This window comes from Bubalus kerabau, chromosome 16 (genome assembly GCF_029407905.1).
Source record: "Bubalus kerabau isolate K-KA32 ecotype Philippines breed swamp buffalo chromosome 16, PCC_UOA_SB_1v2, whole genome shotgun sequence".
Classification (NCBI taxonomy): Eukaryota; Metazoa; Chordata; class Mammalia; order Artiodactyla; family Bovidae; genus Bubalus; species Bubalus kerabau.
In genome coordinates, this window is record NC_073639.1 from 58,242,572 (window position 1) to 58,263,799 (window position 21,228).

General features: G+C 36.5%; 1 protein-coding gene across 1 annotated transcript in view; it reads left to right on the forward strand.

The window, feature by feature from the left end:
• IFT81 (intraflagellar transport 81) overlaps positions 1 to 21,228 on the forward strand; it is a 96,358-nt gene that overhangs the window by 73,632 nt on the left and 1,498 nt on the right. The window contains exons 15-18 of the mRNA XM_055550869.1: positions 13,653 to 13,739; positions 14,756 to 14,827; positions 14,913 to 14,998; positions 18,678 to 18,723. Coding sequence (XP_055406844.1) covers positions 13,653 to 13,739; positions 14,756 to 14,827; positions 14,913 to 14,998; positions 18,678 to 18,723 — 291 coding nt within the window. The remainder of the gene's footprint in view (positions 1 to 13,652; positions 13,740 to 14,755; positions 14,828 to 14,912; positions 14,999 to 18,677; positions 18,724 to 21,228) is intronic.

Below are 21,228 nucleotides of genomic sequence, written 5' to 3' on the forward strand. Positions count from 1 at the left end.
CTCAGCGGTGGCCACAGGACTGGAAAAGGTCAGTTTTCATTCCAGTCCCAAAGAAAGGCAATGCCAAAGAATGCTCAAACTACCACACAATTGCAGTCATCTCACACGCTAGTAAAAAATGCTCAAAATTCTCCAAGCCAGGCTTTAGCAATATGTGAACCATGAACTTCCAGATATTCAAGCTGGTTTTAGAAAAGGCAGAGGAACCAGAGATCAAACTGCCAACATCCGCTGGATCATGGAAAAAGCAAGAGAGTTCCAGAAAAACATCTATTTCTGCTTTATTGACTATGCCAAAGCCTTTGACTCTGTGGATCACAATAACTGTGGAAAATTCTGAAAGAGATGGGAATACCAGACTACCTGACCTGCCTCTTGAGAAACCTATATGCAGGTCAGGAAGCAACAGTTAGAACTGAACATGGAACAACAGACTGCTTCCAAATAGGAAAAGGAGTATGTCAAGGCTGTATATTGTCACCCTGCTTATTTAACTTATATGCAGAGTACATCATGAGAAACACTGGGCTGGAAGAAGCACAAGCTGGAATCAAGATTGCCGGGAGAAATATCAATAACCTCAGATATGCAGATGACACCACCCTTATGGCAGAAAGTGACGAGGAACTAAAAAGCCTCTTGATGAAGGTGAAAGAGGAGAGTGAAAAAGTTGGCTTAAAGCTCAACATTCAGAAAACTAAGATCATGGCATCTGGTCCCATCACTTCATGGGAAATAGATGGGGAAGCAGTGGAAACAGTGTCAGACTTTATTTTGGGGGGCTCCCAAATCACCGCAGATGGTGATTGCAGCCATGAAATTAAAAGATGCTTACTCCTTGGAAGGAAAGTTATGACCAACCTAGACAGCATATTAAAAAGCAGAGACATTACTTTGCCAACAAAGGTTCAGGGTATGGTTTTTCCAGTAGTCATGTATATATGTGAAAGTTGAACTATAAAGAAAGCTGAGTTCTGAAGAATTGATGCTTTTGAACTGTGATGTTGGAGAAGATCTTGAGAGTCCCTTGGACTGCAATGAGATCCAACCAGTGTATCCTAAAGGAAATCAGTCCTAAATATTCATTGGAAGGACTGATGCTGAAGCTGAAACTGAAATACTTGGGCACCTGATGTGAAGAACTGACTCACTGGAAAAGACCCTGACGCTGGAAAGATTGAAGGCAGGAGGAGAAGGGGACAACAGTGGATGAGATGGTTGGATGGCATCACCGACTCAATGGCCATGATTCTGAGCAAGCTCCAGGAGTTGGTGATGGACAGGGAGGCCTGGCATGCTGCAGTCCATGGAGACACAAAGAGTCAGACATGACTAAGCAACTGAACTGAACTGAACTGAGGCAGTATGCCTGTAGTTCTTTCCTTAATTCCATTTACATTTTAAATGGGAAGAGTTATTGAAAGAGCATTTAGTGCATTAAAGGAAATGCTTCCTGGGTAGCTCAAATGGTCAAGAATTCGCCTGCAATGTGGGAGACCTGGGTTCAATTCCTGGATCAAGAGGATCCCCTGGAGAAGGGAGTGGCAACCCACTCCCATATTTCTTGCTTGGGAAATCCCACGGATAGAGAAGCCTCATGAGCTACAGTCCATGGGGTCACAAAGAGTTGGACACGACTGAGCAACTAACGCACACACACACAAAGGAAACGCACTGTTATGGAAATCCAAAGATCAAAACTATAGTCTGTCTGGAGCAGTTGGAGGTACTACTGCCTGAGCATTTGGGTTCAGGGAAGCTTCAGGGACTTTAGCGGGAGCTTGTGGATAGGATCAATGAATGTGATAGTAAGAGGGTTTCTCAGGTGGCGCAGCATTAAAGCATCTGCCTGCCAATGTAGGAGATGCGGGTTTGACCCCTAGTCAGAAAGATCCCCTGGAGAAGGAAATGGTAACCCACTCCAGTGTTCTTGCCTGAAAAACTCATGGACAGAGGAGCCTGGTGGACTACAGTCCAGGAGGTTGCAAAAGAGTCAGACACTACCTAGTGACTGAACAGCAGCAACAGCAGCAGCAGTGATAATAAGAGCATTTATCAAGTGCTTTCTGCCAGGCACTATTACGTTTTTCATTCAGGCCTCGTAACCACCTAGTTAGATAACCACCCTTTACACAAAGGAGCAAAAAAGCACACAGGGTAAAGAACTTGCCCAAGATTACACGGCTGGTACATAGCAGAGCAAAGTTCTAAAGAAGGGGAACCCTCTTACACTGTTGGTGGGAATGCAAACTAGTACAGCCACTATGGAGAACAGTGTGGAGATTCCTTAAAAAACTGGAAATAGAACTGCCATATGACCCAGCAACCCCACTACTGGGAATACACACTGAGGAAACCAGAATCAAAAGAGACACATGTACCCCAGTGTTCATCGCAGCACTGTTTATAATAGCCAGGACATGGAAGCAACCTAGATGTCCATCAGCAGATGAATGGATAAGAAAGCTGTGGTACATATACACTGTGGAATATTACTCAGCCATTAAAAGGAATACATTTGAATCAGTTCTAATGAGGTGGATGAAACTGGAGCCTATTATACAGAGTGAAGTAAGCCAGAAAGAAAAACACCAATACAGTGTACTAACATATATATATATATGGAATTTAGAAAGATGGTAACGATAACCCTATATGCAAGACAGCAAAACAGACACAGATGTATAGAACACTCTTTTGGACTCTGTGGGAGAGGGCGAGGGTGGGATGATTTGAGAGAATGGCATTGAAACATGTACATTATCATATGTGAAATGAATCGCCAGTCCATGTTCGATGCATGAGACAGGATGCTCAGGGCTGGTGCACAGGGATGACCCAGAGGGATGGGATGGGGAGGGAAGTGGGAGGGGGGTTCAAGATGGGGAACATGTACACCCGTGGCGGATTCATGTCAATGTATGGCAAAACCACTACAATATTGTAAAGTAATTAGCCTCCAATTAAAATAAATAAATTTATATTTTTAAAAAAAGAACTCATACTCATACTACACCAATAACATGACTCAGTGAATCACTTTGTGTTGGCTTCTCACTGTTCCTGCCACAGCCATGTGTCTGCCTGTGTGCTGGTTTTTTTCCTCCATTTTTTAGTTTCTCCTCATTCTTTGGATTGGCATAGTTGTAACCTTAGCTTGCTTATGGCTCCTCAGTGTTCACATCTCACACTGTAGCCTTTCTCTACATATGTGTTGAAGTTGTGAACTTATAATTCCCATTTTCTCTGTGTTTTCTAATTTAAATTCCTGATGCAGTGCCTCTCTTTGGAGAGCAGTTTTCCATGCCAGACCAACTCAGAGATTACTGCTATCTTCAGGTCAGATCAAGGATCCATCCTTAGTTGAACCGGCTATGCTTGTGGGTAAGGATCAGAAGAAAGGAGGGTAATATGGAACTAAGTATGGCTGCCTAGAAAATTTTCCTTCTGGAGAAGCTACAGAATCAGGCAGACCCTAAATAACCTTAGGTAGATGACTTCATCTCTATATTGTGTCCTCACCTGTAAACCAATCCCTTCTTAATAGAGTGGTTGTAAAATTATGAAATAACACATGTAAGGTACTTTTCAGTCAGTTCAGATCAGTCGCTCAGTCGTGTCCGACTCTTTGCGACCCCATGGACTGCAGCATGCCAGGCCTCCCTGTCCATCACCAACTCCGGAGTTCACTCAAACTCATGTCCATCTAGTCAGTGATGCCATCCAGCTATCTCATCCTCTGTCATCCCCTTCTCCTCCTGCCGCCAATCCCTCCCAGCATCAGAGTCTTTTCCAATGAGTCAACTCTTTGCATGAGGTGGCCAAAGTATTGGGTTTCAGCTTCAGCATCATTCCCTCCAAAGAAATCCCAGGGCTGATCTCCTTCAGAATGGACTGGTTGGATCTCCTTGCAGTCCAAGGGACTCCCAAGAGTCTTCTCCAACACCACAGTTCAAAAGCATCAATTCTTTGGCATTCAACTTTCTTCACAGTCCAACTCTCACATCCATACATGACCACTGGAAAAACCATAGCCTTGACTAGATGGACCTTTGTTGGCAAAGTAATGTCTCTGCTTTTGAATATGCTATCTAGGTTGGTTATAACTTTCCTTCCAAGGAGTAAGCATCTTTTAATTTCATGGCTGAAATCACCATCTGCAGTGATTTGGGAGCCCCCAGAAATAAAGTCTGACACTATTTCCACTGTTTCCCCATCTATTTCCCATGAAGTGATGAGACTGGATGCCATGATCTTAGTTTTCTGAATGTTGAGCTTTAAGCCAACTTTATCACTCTCCTCTTTCACTTTGATCAAGAGGCTTTAGTTCCTCTTCACTTTCTGCCATAGGGTGGTGTCATCTGCATATCTGAGGTTATTGATATTTCTCCCTGCAATCTTGATTCCAGCTTGTGCTTAATCCAGCCCAGCGTTTCTCATGATGTACTCTGCATGTAAGTTAAATAAGCAGGGTGACAATATACAGCCTTGACATACTCCTTTTCCTATTTGGAAGCAGTCTGTTGTTCCATGTTCAGTTCTAACTGTTGCTTCCTGACCTGCATATAGGTTTCTCAAGAGGCAGGTCAGGTAGTCTGGTATTCCCATCTCTTTCAGAATTTTCCACAGTTATTGTGATCCACAGAGTCAAAGGCTTTGGCATAGTCAATAAAGCAGAAATAGATGTTTTTCTGGAACTCTCTTGCTTTTTCCATGACCCAGCAGATGTTGGCAATTTGATCTCTGGTTCCTCTGCCTTTTCTAAAACCAGCTTGAACATCTGGAAGTTCACGGTTCATGTATTGCTGAAGCCTGGGTTGGAGAATTTTGAGCATTTTTTACTAGCGTGTGAGATGAGTGCAATTGTGCAGTAGTTTGAACATTTTTTGGCATTGCCTTTCTTTGGGATTGGAATGAAAACTAACCTTTTCCAGTCCTGTGGCCACTGCTGAGGTTTCCAAATTTGTTGGCATCTTGAGTGCAACACTTTCACAGCATCATCTTTCAGGATTTGAAATAACTCAGTGTCCATCACCTCCACTAGCTTTGTTCGTGGTGATGCTTTAGCAATTCAATGACTAATACACAAGAACTGTTTTTAAAAGGTATTTATCATTATAACTATTAGAAATAGTTTTAAAGGAAGGAATACTATTGCCTTTCAAAAAAATTTATTTTCTCAGTAAAACCATATACTAGATTAAATTCTATAAAGTCATTTATTATAAAATATAACCAGAACCTGAAATTCATTTTTATGTGTTTTAACTGGATTTCTCTGTATGTCAAGTACTTCCTGCCTGTTCCATTTCAAAGAAATATAGCTATCTCACCACCATTCCCAGATAATACAGCTCTTCAGTTCTTAACATATTCATCAAATCAAAGGGGCACCGAAGTCCTGTAAGCTTTTCATCTCTGTCTTCTGCCATGTTGAAAAGTAATGGGGACAGAGTTTCAATTTTAGAAGATGGAAAGAGTTCTGCAGATAGATAGTGGTGATGGTTGTACAACAGTGTGAATATATTTAACGCCACTGAACTGTGCACTTAAAAATGGTTTAAGTGGGACTTTCCTGGTGGTCCAGTAGATAAGAATCTGCCTTCCAATGCATGGGTGTGGGTTCAATCCCTGGTCGAGGAACTAAGATCCCACATGTGGCAGGGCAACTAAGCCCATGCACCACAACTAGAGAGAAGTCAGCTTGTCACAGCTGAGACCTAACACAGCCAAAAAATAATAAATAAGTATTTTTATTTATTGTGATTATTTTTATTTTATGTGTATTTTACCACAGTTTTAAAAGTCTAAAAAAAAGGAGAGTATAGAACTTGCCCACATTTTTATTAACCATTTGGTTTTTTTAAATGTTTGAGTTCAATGACCTTGTTGAGTCCCTAATGTTCATTTTGTTTATCTCCATATGTCAGTCTCCTACATCCCTGTATAGTTTATTTTTACCCAGAAACCTTTTGTAATGAAAAGTAGACTGGAAAAAAAGCCACTTCATTGACTTTGAGTTATTTCCAAATAGTAACTGAAATTCTTAATTGTTCTCTAAATTTGAATGGTATTTATTTTTAACTTGTGTAAGTATATCTAACCCTTGAAACTACATGGATGTATTACATTTTTAAAATAATTTAGTTTATTTATTTATAGCTGTGCTGGGTCTTCGTTGTGAGCAGACTTTCTCTAGTTGTGGTGGGAGGGCTTCTCATCGCGGTGGCTCCTCTTGTTGCGGAGCACCAGCTCTAGGGAGCACAGGTTTCACAGCTGCAGCTGGTGGGTTCCCTAATTGCGACTCCTAGGCTCTAGAGCACAGGCTCAATAGTTGTGACTCACGTGCTTACTTGCTCTGCGGCAAGTGGGATCTTCCTGGATCAGGAATTGAACCTGTGCCTCCTGTAGTGGCAGGAAAAATCTTTACCACTGAGATACCAGGGAGCCCCTATCATATTGTTAAAGTGCAGGAGTACTTAAAAAATACTTTACACTTCTTGTTTTAATGGACAACTCTCAAAATTTAGGAAATTTTATAGTGAAGTATTAATACATTTCCCTTCTTTTGTATTTGTGTTTTGTTATAAATTGAATATTCATAATCATTTGAAAATTGGAGCATCACAACTTAAGATGTACAGCTTATATTTATCTAAATCTTTTATAATTATCTGGAATTAGCTAGCATCTTGAAGTTTCATGTTTGTTTTTTAGAAGCTGTTCCTTAAATTATATGTAATTAAATGGCATAATACATGTAATTGCTAAAGCTAAAATACTTGTTTTAGAGTATATAATATGGTAATTATTGATTTCACTGAAATATTTCTTATTGATTGTTTTTTCTTATAAAAGTAAAACCATGCTCTTGGCAAGAATTCAAACTCTAAAGAATTATTTAAGGGAAAGAATTGAAATTATTTCTCTCTCTACATCCCACCCCAGCACACTCCCTAGAAATAATGTTAACAGCTCTTTGTGCATTTTCTAGAAATTTTCTTTTTTTTTTTTAATTTTATTTTATTTTTAAACTTACATAATTGTATTAGTTTTGCCAAATATCAAAATGAATCTGCCACAGGTATACATGTGTTCTGAAAATTAATGAATAGGTAATTATTTATTGGCTTCCTGAAGTTTGCTCTCCACACCTTTGTTCTACTCTCATAGAAAAAGACAAAGGCTTTTTGGGGTGAGGGGGCAGAAGTTAACTCTGACATATTAATGTCTGCTTCCTTTGTTTTCGTTGTTCCTGCTATACTTTTGCCCATCTTTTGCTTTCAACTTTTAAAAAGTTGCTTTGTTTTAGGTATGTCTCTGAATAGATCTTGAATTGTGTTTTGTTATATGATATAATCTGACAGGTTTATTTTAATAAATAAGTTTAGCCAGTTCATATTTATTGATATGCAAACATATTTGGTCCTTGTGTACTTTATTTTTTTTTTTTAATTTTATTTTATTTTTAAACTTTACATAACTGTATTAGATTTGCCAAATATCAAAATGAATCCGCCACAGGTTTACATGTGTTCCCCATCCTGAACCCTCCTCCCTCCTCCCTCCCCATTCCATCCCTCTGGGTCGTCCCAGTGCACCAGCCCCAAGCATCCAGTATCGTGCATCGAACCTGGACTGGCAACTCATTTCATACATGATATTTTACATGTTTCAATGCCATTACTTTATTATGTTTTGCTTCTGACTTTAAAGCCTATAAAAATAAATTCCTCTGTTCATTCTCTGTCTCTGTCTCTCTTTCATATTTTCTGGCTTGTGGTTTTGCTCTACTGGTTGTATCTGTAATGCCACCATTAATATTTCATTACTGTTGATAGTATCTATTAATTCCCACTATGAGAAGAGTTGACTCATTGGAAAAGACTCTGATGCTGGGAGGGATTGGGGGCAGGAGGAGAAGGGGACGACGGAGGATGAGGTGGCTGGATGGCATCACTGACTCGATGGACGTTAGTCTCAGTGAACTCCGGGAGTCGGTGATGGACAGGGAGGCCTGGCGTGCTACGATTCATGGGGTCGCAAAGAGTCGGACACGACTGAGCGACTGATCTGATCTGATCTGATGAGTAGTGATGAAATTGATATTTTTTCTCTAACTTCTTCTTCCCTGTCCTTTAGCACCTCATTTTGGTCATTTGTCTTTCTTACTGTTTGCCTTTATACATGTAATACGCTTATACTATGACTTGATTCATCAGTTTTAATTATATCTGTTGCCCTTCCCCTACCATCCCCAGCAATGGAAAACTGCTTGCTGAGGAGACCAGCTTACTCATTCTACCTTCCACCTTCTTTTTCCCTTCCCCTCCCTGCACATTTTATATATCATGTCTACATTGTCAGAGCGTATAACATTTACTTTCTGTTCTGTTACACTAGTTCTCCCTTTTGTCTTTAGTATCATACTTGTACTTGTTAGACTCAGTGCTCATTACTAATCCTCTCACTACCCATTTTCCTACTTTTTATTGTCTCTCATTTGTTTTCTAGTAGAGTCCTCAAAGCTTAGAAGAACAATATTCCCTGATGAGTTTCTAGAGTTTGTTGCCTTAAATATTTCAATCACTGCTTGATTGGGCATAAAAATCATTACATCATGCTTTCTTTCCTTGAGGATTTTTAAAGAGTAGCTCCATAGTCTTCAGGAGTTAAGGGTGGCCATGGAGAGAGCTGAGGCCAATTTTTCTAATGACTTGATCTGGAAAAGAATATATTTTCCAGTTGTTGAGTACTGAGTTCTCCATGTGTTTATCAGATCAAGGTTGTTGAATGTGCCTGTTCAGAAATTCCTGGTGAATGGGGACTTTTGGTGTAGTGGATGTAGAGTTTAAGTTTTGCAAGATAAAAAGAGTTTTGGAGATTGGTTGTACAATAATGTGAATGTTTTAATACTTCTGAACTGCAGCCTTAAAAATAGTTAAAATAGTTAAGTTTTAGATTATGTGTATTTTACCACAATTTAGAAAGAAATTCCTGGTTTAAAAAAAAAAAAAAACAACCACTTCCTGGTAAATTATTCATTTTATCATTATTTTATGACTGTATTCCTTGCAGTGCTTTTTATTTAAGGGTCTTATTTTGTTTGCTATTAATATAAGTGTGCCAACTTTCTTATGTTTAGTATTGCTTGGTATGTCTTTCTTTAATTTCAGCTGTCTGCATCCTTATTTTTGTCCTATATATGTCTCTTAAATATCATATAGGGGATTTTGTGTTGATATAGTTTCTTACATCCAGTTTGAGAACTTGTCTTTTAATTAGTGAGTTTAGTCCCGTGTATATTTTCTCTTATTATTGATACTTTGGAATTTATTTCTGTTTTGCACATCCTATTGACTGTGCTTTTCCTATGTTTCTTTTTCTTTTTCTACTTTCCATTGTACCAATCCTGTTTTCTTTATCTTCTTTTTTCCCTTTATTTCCTTTTCTACTCCTGTTCTGATATTGTTTACTCTTATATTTTTAGCACACTTTTCTTGCCTAAAGTTAATCAGCTGAACAATTGTTAATCTCCTGAACAATACAAGGGCCTCAGAATGATTTCATACCCTCTCTTGCCTTACACATGTGTTCCTATCCTCTGGTATTTAATTTCCATTTTATTTCTTCAACTCTAAAAGTGGCTGTCATGGTGGTCATTACTGTTATAATAATTACTACTTCATACAGTCTTTTCCTGTTTAGATTTACCCACATATTTAGCAATTCTTACCATTGCCTCATGTACTTTATTCCTTGCTTCTGGATTCAGTTTCCTTCTTCCTGAAATGAAATTTCCTTGTTTTGTTTTCTTTTAGTAGTTCTCTCAGTAAAGAATCATTGCCAAAAGCAAACCATCTTTGTTTTTCCTCTTCAATAGTCACTTGGTCAGAAAAAAACTATTTTCATTGCTTTCTCTTTTCTCGTGTTGAAGGATATGCTATTGATTTAATTCTCATTTCTCTTTTAGGTAATGTCTTCCCTATAATGGGTTTTAATTTTTGTTGTTATATTCACTAGCTTGTTTTAGACTCCACATATAAGTAATATCATCTAGTGTTTGTCTTTCTCTTTTTGACTTATTTCAATAAGCATAATACCCTTCAGGTTCATCATGTTGTTGTAAATGGCAAAATTTCTTTGTTTTTAATGACTAAGTAGTATTCCATAGTGTGTGTGTGTGTATCTCACATCTTCTTTTTCCATTCATCTCTTGATGGACATTTTGGTTGCTTGCATATCTTGGCTATTGTAAATAATACTGCTGTGAACATTGGTGTGCATATATCTTTTCAAATTAATATGCTTTCTTTGGATATATACTCAGAAATGGAATTGCTGGATCATATGGTGGTTCTGTTTTTAGTTTTTTGAGGAACCTCCACACTATTTTCCATGGTAGCTGCATCAAATGTGTACAAGGGTTCCCTTTTCTCTACATCCTCATGAATAACAAATTATTTGTGGTCTTTTTTGGTGATAGCCATTCTGACAGGTGTAAGGTGATATCTCACTGTGGTTTTGATGTGTATTTGTCTGGTGGTTAATGATGATGAGCATCTTTTCATGTGCTGTTGACCATTTGTATGTCTTTGGAAAAAAACATGACTCTTCAGGTCTTCTATTTTTCAACTGGGCCTTTTTTTTTTTTTGATACTGAGTTGTATGAGCTATTTATATATTTTGGATATTAACCTTTTATCACCAATATAATTTTAAAATATTTTCTGCCACTCAGTGGGTTATCTTTTGTTTTGCTGATGGTTTCCTTTGCTATGCAAAAGATTTTAAATTTAATTAAGTTCCATTTGTTCATTTTTGCCTTTGTTACCTTTGTTTTAGGAGACAGATCCAAAAAATATTACTATGATTTATTAATGTCAGAAAGTGTTCTACCTGTGTTCTCTAAGTTTTATGATTTCTTACATTTAGGTCTTTAATCCATTTTGAGTTTATTTTTGTACATGGTGTGAGAAAATGTTCTAATTTCATTCTTTTACATGTAGTTGTCCAGTTTTCCCAGCACCACTTATTGAAGAGACTGTCTTTTCTCAATTGTATATTCTTTGTCATAGATTAATTGACCATAAGTGTGGGTTTATTTCTGGGCTTTTTTTCTGTTCCATTGATCTGTGTGTCTCTCCTTGGTGCCAACATCATACTATTTTGATTACTGTAGTTTTGTAGTATAGTCTGAGGTCAGGGCATGTGGTACCTCCAGCTCTGTTCTACTTTCTTAAGATTGTTTTGGCTATTCAGGGTCTTTTGTGTTTCCATGCAAGTTTTATAATTATTTGTTCTAGTTCTGTGAAAAGTACCATTGGTATTTTGATAGGGATTCCCTTGAATCTATAAATAGTTTTAGTATTTTTATCTTTGTCTTTGGTCTTGTCCCATTTCACTGACATGATCTAACTATAGATTTAGTGTTATTTGCTCTGCTAGAATTCGTGCTTTTTGTCTCATTAATTCTGGACATATACTACATGTCTTCAAATATTCTCTCCCCTGGTCTTTCTAGTCTGTTCTTCAGCAATTCTGTTAAATATATGTCATATGTATTTATTCTGTTCTCTGTTGTTTAACCTCATTTTCATTTTTTCATATCTTTGTCTCTTTGTGATGAATTTTTGATAATTTCTTCAGCTCTGTTTTCTAATTCATTCTTTTATCTCCTGAACTAATCTTATATTTATGTCACCTACTTAGTTTTTAATTTCAGTGACTTCTTTTTCATTTCTGTTTTTTTACTCACTGTACCTTTTTCAGTCTTTTGTTTTCAGTTCCTCCTTTAATAAAATATTAAGTATGCTTATTTAATAGATTTATTTCTAGTATTCTCCTGCTAGAGGAGGTTTACTCCTGCTGTTTTATATCTTCTAATTCTCACTCATAATGGATTGATTATTCCCTGCATATTTTTAGTTTTGGATTGTGAGCTTATCTTTAGTAGGGTTTTGTCTCTTGAATCCTGGCAGCTAGGATGGAGGGTGTGTCCCTCCAGGGTGTTTTTGCTGTTGTTCTCCTGATATTCTGTGTTCTGAATGTCACAAGTTTGGAGCTAATTTTGAGTTAATGTCTCAGCTTGGAAGTTCTTAGATCACATACATAGGGTAAATCCAAATCCCAAACTTGCTGAGGACAGGCACCTTTGTTCCATCTGCCTCTGAAGCAACATAGCTACATTTACTGATTGGTTTGTCCATCAGACTCACAGACAAAAGAAGTCCTTCGTCTACTATAGTATCTTCATTTCATTAACAGGCCCAGCAGCTACCCAGGTACATAGCCTCTATTGCCCCTTCTTCTATTTGGGGTGTATGTGACTGTCAACCACAAGAGCCTCAGATGTCTGTAGGTCACTTTGATACATAAAAGCCATGGCATCTTTTTCCCACCAGTCTTTTATACTTTGCTAGTCACCCCAACCCAGATGCAGTCCCATCCAGCAATGGAAGCACCACACAACATTACCCAGTAATGTTAACTCTCTTGTTTCCAAGGAAACTGCTATGTAAAACCAAGGTCATTCCCAGGCTGGCCTGGTGTTAACCCTTTACTCACAGATTTCAAGGTCTTTGCCCTGCCTAGCCATTCTAATCATTCTGTTATCAAAATTGACTCCCAACTCCCTTCACCAAGGGTATCCACAGGCTGTCATCCTTCGTTTCTAACTCTGATAATTCGTTTTACTTCTTTGAGAGTTCAGTTAGCTCTTGATTTGAAAGAATGCTAACCCTACCTTATCAAGCATTTGTTGATACTTTTAGCATTTCTAGGTTTTGGTAGCAAATTTTCAGATTATCTGCTTTAAAATATTACATTAGAAAAAAGCGTGAAACTACTCAAACAGCCTGAGTTCAAATTCTAACACCTCTTTCCAGCCATATAATCTTTTGCAAGATACTTGTCCTCTGTGAACTTTCTCTAAGCACAATGTGGGGATATTAGTATTTACCTTAAGGGGTTGTTGTGAGATTTAGTTATTGTCAAGGGTAAAGCTCAAACAGCCTTAACATGGTTTACAAAGTTCTGATCAGGCCTCTGCCAAAGTCTTCAGCCCCTTCTCACACTTCCCAGACGTGTTCCAGTATAATAAACTACTTACACGTCCTAAATTGTCCTTCTTTTCTCTAATCTTCCAAGATTTCACACATAGTGTTTCTTTTTTCTGAACACTGTCCTCCTTGTCTGTCCCTTCTAACTATTCTTACTAATCCTTGGTACCTCAGCTTAGATATCAGTTTCTCCAGGAAGTTGTCCCTTCTGATCCCCAAGCCTGGGTTAAGTCCAATGAGAGTTGCATGTGCTCCTGTAACACCTTGCGTTTGTCTCTCATAGCAGTCAGCCTGTTTACTTGTCTGAGCATTACTTGAGAGGAAGGATTTTTGACTCTTTTGTTCACTCTTGTATCCCCAGCTTCTAACAGAGAGCCTGGCACACAGCTCAATCCATGGCAGCTATTCTTTTTATCAGCACCTTCATCTGTCATAATGCTCAAATATCTGGTTGTTGTATAAATAACTCGTTAGTATGCCAAGAAGCTTAGAGTTAAGTTACAAGACTGACAAGGGCATGTATTGTTTCAGAGTCACCTTTTAGGCCTTCGTTTTTTTTATTTATTCAATCAATCACTCTTTTCATACTAGGAGTTAACCCAAGAGTGTGATGAAAAGAAATCCCAGTATGATAGCTGTGCCGCAGGCCTTGAAAGCAATCGGTCCAAATTAGAACAGGTAAGAAGATAGTTCTTATTTTAACAACCTAGCAGAAACTGACTTTGTATGCATGTTTTTACCTCACCAGTGTCAAAAGATTCCCAGATCTTTGCCCTCATGCCTTGAGTCTGTCTATAAGTTGCAGAGATTTTTATTTCTTCAAACTTGATGTACACACCCTAAATTCTCCATCTGCACCCCTACTGCCAGAGTCCAGGCCCCATCATGTCTTTCCTTGACTACCACAGTAACCTACAGCCTCCTGTCCCCTCCCACACTTGCCTTTCCTTAAGGTTTATTCTCCATAGAGCAGCCAAAGAAACTGGTACAACACTTAAACCACCTTCTACCGGCTTCCTGTTGCACTTAAAATCTAACTTCAAAACTTTGGTTTTCAAAACCCTACCTGCTCCATGAACTTCATATCCACATGCTCTCCTCCTCACCCACAGACCCCAGACATACTAGCCTTCTTCTTGTACTTCAAACAGGCCAAGCTTGTTTTCTCTTCAGGGGCAGATTTGCATATATTCTTCTCTCTCTGGGATACTCTACTGCCAGCTCTTTGCCTTTCTCTCTCTTTTTCTTTCACCGTTTTAGGTCTCAGCCTAAATGTTACCACCTCCTAGAGATCTTCTCTAATCACCTGTCTAACTTCACCCACTCAGTACCCCTATCACATTGTACTGCAGAATTTTCTTCATAGCACTTACCCCATCTGAAACTGCCTTCGTTACACATTTCCTTGTTTATATCTGTCTCCTCTACTTGAATGAAAGCAAGGACCTGTCTTGTTCGCTTCTCTGTCCCCAGCACCTAGCACCGAGCTAGGCACACAGTAGTTACTTAATAACTTAACTTATAGGTTGTAGAGTGGTATGCATGGTCTCTAGAAAAGATTGCAACCTAGTCTGATAAGTTTTGGCCCAGAAGAGGAAATACTCTGATAGTATTTCTTTTGTTGTACATTTGGTTATCCTTTCTGTATCTAATTATTCTTTTGATAATATTGCCCATTTAAAATTATGTTTTAGGAAGTCAGAGGGCTCCGTGAGGAGTGTCTTCAAGAAGAAAGTAGATACCATTATATAAATTGTATGATTAAGGTAAGACAAATAAAAGTGGATCAGAAACTTTTCTGAGATTTTTCTGTATCAAGGACTTAACCTAAAACATAGTCTTTCCACTTAGAACCTAGAAGTACAACTTCGTCGTGCTACTGATGAAATGAAGGCATATGTCTCCTCTGATCAACAAGAAAAAAGAAAAGCAATTAGGCAAGTAATTTTATTGTTTTTATATTGATGTTGTATATGATTGTTTTATATATAATGTTTTCATCTATAGAAGATAAGATGGAATTATACAGAGTACCTAAATAAGCAAATAGTAAGATATTATTTAGAATTAAATCTTGTTGAACATCCTCTGGGTAGTCCAGCCCTCCTGACTAAGTAAGAATACATATAATTTTTCTTGTTTGCTTGCTTACTTTTTATTGTGGCAAAAGACATAAAATTTGCCATTTTAACCATTTTTAAGTGTATAATCAGTTGTATTCATTACATTCAAAATATTATGTAACCATTACCACTATAGATTACCAAAACGTTTTCATCACCTGAAATAGAAACTCTTATAGCCATTAAGCCACTTAATTCCCATTACCCCCTCCTCAGGAATACGTTGGGCTTCCCAGGTGGCGCAGTGGTAAACAATCCGCCTGCCAATGCAGGGGACACAAGAGACGTAGGTTCAATCCCTGGGTTGGGAAGATCCCTTGGAGTAAGAAATGACAACCCACTCCAGTGTTCTTGCCTGGAAAATTCCATGGACAGAGGAACCTGGAAGGCTATAGTCCATGGTGTCACAAAGAGTCAGACACAACTGAGTATGTATGCATGTAGCATTACATATAATTTCATAGTTGCTTTTTTATAAGCAGTAAATTTGGTCTATTTTTAAAGTCCCACATGGCCTGGACTCTGGTCATTGGTGTGCTCATTGTTGCAGTGTGAGCAGCTGCAGTTCAGCTAGAAATTCTGTGATTGCAGAGTGCCAGCCTTTGAAACAAAGAATGTATAAATACTTCTAGTCCTTACATGGTGATTTTTTCTTTTTGTAATCCTAGCATACTATAATATAATAAATGCTGCCTTAAAAATACATTTATAGTTGAATTGCTAGCTTTGAAAAAAATGCAGTAGTGAACAAGATAAACTTTCTTTGCCCTTTATCACAATTCAAATACTTTGCTTTTACCATTCAAGAAGAACTCAGATGAAGTGTAGGATTCACATTTATTCAAGATTGCAGTTGAGATTTTTAGTAGCTTATATGTTGATATTCATGACTCAATAGACATGAGTTTGAGCAAACTCAAGGAGATAGTGAAATGGGAAAACCTGGCCTGCTGTAATGCATGGGGTCACAAAGAGTCCGACATGTCTTAGCAACTGAACAACAGCAGTACATTTATATTATAAAAAGGAATCTAAGAAATAGAATGTTTTGCAAAGTCTAAATTTTTTAATATAATGCAAGCCAGGCTGAAAATATCCTGTAAATAGGATATTATTTTTAATACTCTAGCATATTAAACATACTGAATGTATTTATTCAAATTCTTTTATTGCATGTAAATTTTGCTCATTAAATCTATGTAGTCAATACTAATGTTCACTTATGTGAGAAGTAATTTTGTTCTTGAAAAATAAAAGTTTTAGAAATTGTTTCTTTTCTTCCAAAGTTATCAATACAATTAGTAACAAAGGAAACATTGCTCCTGAGCTATTGGTTTTCTGATCTGTTTTCTAGCTATTCCTCTTCATCGTTTTTATTTATTTATTTTTTTGGCCACACAGTGCACCATGTGGGATCTTAGTTTCCCAACTAGGGATGGAACCAGTGCCCCCTGCGTTGGGAGTGAGAAATCTTAACCACTGGCCTTCCAAGGAGGTCTCCATTATTTTAAAAATCATTGTAAATCTTTACCATTCCTCAGTTTTCCAATAGAAAAATATTGCACCCTGACTAGAGAAGTACGTGATAAGAATATTTAGGAATAAAATGGAGTTATACTCTAAACTCACTGATACATATTTAAAATTTATTACTAGTGTAGACACAATATTTTTGATGTCATTTCATTTTCTACTTTTATGGTACTTTCTGGTAAGGCCAAAGGTCTAAGAAATTAGCTTGTTTTTGAAAGATCACCTGTAAAATGTAATTTTATTTAAAGAGGCAAGATGTTATATATCAAAGTTCTAGAAAGGGACTCAATAAAATTTTGTTTCTAACCTGATTTTTCCAGTTCTAGTTTTGTGACCTTGGATATATCACTTTTTCATCTATAAAATAAAGAGAACAATATATGCCATAGGAGCTCAAGTTCAATGTAATGTTTGCAGCAGTATTTTAGAAATGATATAGTATGAGTTCCTGAAGAGTGAGGACCCTGTCTGTCCCTGTTTTCTTCTTGAAATCCCAGGACGTGCTTGGTATAGGACAGGTGCTCTGTAATTACTACTTGAATAAATCAATTGAATAAAATTACATATTAGTGTGGAGCATGCACCTGTTGATTTCTTAATAAAATAGAAATGGAAATCCTAAAACAATTTGGACATTCCTTAGACCTGGGGTAATAAATGAATTATTTAAAGTTCTCTTAATTATAATCATACATTATTCTGAGTAATATGTCATTTATATCCTCTGAGCTGTTTTTCACTGGAGAGCTAGAAAGGCAAATAACATTGACTTAGTGTCTCATATATTTTATGGGCAAAATGAAGGTTCATCCAGACTGGGTCTGTTCCCTTTCGCTTTTATTCTTGTGCACAAATTCTATCTTCACTTCATCTCTGTAAGGACTTCGGGTACTTCTGATTGCCATTCTTTTGTTCTAAAGACGTTAACCTCCCTTTTTTACACCAATGCAAATCTTTCTTCACTTAAGCTGCTAAAGTTTGTCTTTGTGGTTTATGATTTCTTAGATTCCCAATTTTGTGTTATGTAATTTCTTCTTGAGTACTGCTGTGTAGCTTTTCACAGAAATATAGTCTTTTTCCATACAAATTTGAGGTCTAAAGTTTCTCTTCTTATCATTGGTTCCATTGTCCTCATTCTTCAGTCTTAGTCCTTAACACTTTAAATCTCACTTTTTGTCTTAAAATATAATTATACTTTTGTTTAAAAATACCGTATGATGTGATTTATATTTTTTACATTAAAAATTTATAATTTTTTAGCATACAAAAGAAATATTTATAAAAACAAAAAGTAACCATTATCAAGTATAGTACACAAAAATTAAATGTTGTCTACATTGCCATACCTCATTTATCTAGAATTCTGTCCAGTTTAGTATTTCTAAATCTACCTCATTCTTTTTTCACAACTCTGTATTATTCTTTTGAATGCATGTACCATAATTTATTTAAACATTTCCCCATCTATCAACATTTAGTTGGTTGTAGATTTTTACTATTGTAAGCAATGGTGAAGTGAATAGTCTTTGCTTTTATTTTTATTAAGTTTTATGAGTTTTTCTATAGGAAAGCTTCGTAGAAGTTGGATTGCAGGGTTAGATGATATTTATTGTGGTTTGTTATTTTTTTAATGTGTATCCTCTCTCTTTTCTGCAAGCCTCTTCCAAAAAAGTGTAATTTAAGCAAATGTATTTCTATTGTTTTAAGTGTAAATTAACCACAAATAGTACTTTATTTCTTACATGATATTTTGCCTTGTTTTTTTACTTATATTATTGTTTATTAGATGAACTGACTAAAGATTAGAAAAGGGAGTATTTGATAATGAGTTTCATTCTGACTCTAGTACTCTAAACTGTATTATCTAATATATTTAGATAGATATGTTGATTTATAATTTAGTTGTAGGATAAAATCAATTGAAGTAAATGTAAACTATATCATTATATTTACTTCCTAGGGAACAATATACCAAAAATATTGCTGAACAGGAAAATCTTGGAAAGGTAAAAATATTTGTTTGTTTTTTAATGTGTGCATAATTCAGGTTTACAGGACATGGTTATGTCATTGTCAGTTTTTTTTAAGGTTATAGGGGAAATTAGAACTTTCTTACTCCCTTTCAAAAATGAAGACTCTTCCTTAGAAATTTATTTTTATAAAACTGAAGGCTCATAGATTTTGGGGGAAAGGGAGAAATCTAGTTTTAAATAAAAAGTTCATGCATAACAAAATGCCACATCTAATGAATGAACTACAAGTTTCACATTATTTCCAGGTATCTCTGTATATAAGATAAGTATAAACTTACACATTTATTTTATTTAATAAGCACAAAGCTCTTACTATGAGCCAGGGCCTGGTCTAAGTCCTTTACAAACTTTGACTCAGTTAAAAATAATCGAAAAACTTTTCTTAAGAAACTCACTCCCTACCTGCCAGTCTTATATGAGGACTACTAAAAATAGGAGTGTATGATTGAGTTTTGTTTTTTCAGTTCTCTAAGACACTCCTAGTGGAAGAGGTGGTAGGGGCCTTGACCATCAGGATGTAAATGACTAACTGATTTCTCTAATTGATTCTAATCTTCAATGATTTTAAGACCATGTTACATAGTGAATGCTAACCATGCTTCACTATACTCCATTTTATCTGTTTCTTACCGAGTTTCACTACTGAAAATTGAAGTTTCCTCTTAGCTTTTCTAGTAGGAGTGTCCGGTTTGTATTATCATTTGTTAGGAATTGTTAGCTGCAGTTTTTCTTTTAAAATACTAACTATATGTCAGTGTCTCATTTCAGTGTTCAAATATTCTTGAGTCTGCAGCCTGGAAATGATTTTATATAAATATGGGCTTTTCTGTTCTGAAAGTACAAATTAATAATATGGCTTTGCTTCAATCAATATATTGTACAGTTTAGCTATTGGATATTTTCATGTTCAAATGTATGTATTTGAATCAAGTTGTACACACATTTGTACAGTATTTTAACTAGGTATTTGGGGGGCTTTAGGATTTAGTATGATTGTCAATAATAGACTTTCATCCAGATATTTCTTAAGTGAAGTAATGTACTTTTTCATATGAAAATATTCTTCCACTTCATTTGTTTAGTATCTGAATGGATGTTGTATATAGAGAAATATTTGCCAAACCTAGAATCCTTTCAAAGACTCAAACTTAATGGCTAAATATGATTATTCTTTCCCCTCCCAGTATAGTGTTTTATTATATTGCAAGATTTGAGGGGAAAGCAGTAGCAACAGTCTGACATCAAGCATGTTTGAGCAAAATGAGCCATTGATTAGCTCATGCCCTGATTGTCTGGCTGTATCACTTAAGAAACAAAGCTTCTTGATCCTCTCACTCTTAGAATAGATCTAAATTTTCAAAGCAAACTCAGAATATACCTAGGCTTTCAAACTGACAATAGCGTAAGTCTTCCAAACCAGCAGACTGGACATCCACAGACTTCCTCAGGCCAGCTTGAGTTTCTGAAATTAGACCAAACTATAGTGCTACAATTCACACTATCGTATACTAGACTTTGCCTTACCAAGTGCTGTGGAATATGATGCTCAAAGTTGTAACTTTCCCCCTCCTGTACCACCTCCTCCTTTTAAGAACAGTGAAATCTGTGACAAGTATTTTTTGTGCATTACAACTATCCATAAAATAAATCTGTAGTACATGACGGTAACATTAAAAATAAATTACAAAGTCAGTTGTATTCATAAAGTTAAAGGTTTCAAACACATATGGTTATGGAGCAAATTAAATTTAATATTTTTGATACAGACAATGCTTGCATCCTGTCTTTGGTTCTTTAAATAGCTTTTATAGGTTGTTAGGATTTTTTAAAAAGAAATTATTCCAATAATACAAGAAAAGTTACAGTTAAGTAGTACCTTAATCTTAAAATCATGTTCAATACTCTTAAAACTCTTGATCTGACTTACTACTTTTGTTTTAGTTTATAAGGATAAAAATATTTGTTGTAAGATACTTTATTTGTAACATAGACTTAAATAGATGTATTTGCATGCCAGGCATTGTGTCAAAAATTTGCTGTTTATATTTAAATTATATTTTCTTCATTCTGTTTTGTTTTGCTATCTGCTGTTAACTTTGCTTTTCTTAGCCATAGGTGGGAAGGGCAGTCTTTAATAAGCATTTCGAATCTGGCCTCAGTTTAGTTTAGCCTCTTATTTGGGCAAGTACCGACCACCGGCCTTCTCACTTGTGTCCTTAGATCAACTGTTAGATCAACCCTGCATACTAAAAGAGGAAAAGATGGGGATGTTCCCATGTAATCTGTTTGTGTCTTTGCTTGTTTTTCTGCGCTTCTTGGTGATTTCTCACACTCTGTGTCATGAGTGTATTTCTGTTACTCTGTGCTTCCTTATGTGTGTACTGTCATCTCTGTTTTTCTCTTCTTTCCTTCCTACTTTTCTTTCCTCTCATTGTCTCTCTGACTTTGTGCCATCTTTTCTTTGTCACTCTTCCTTGA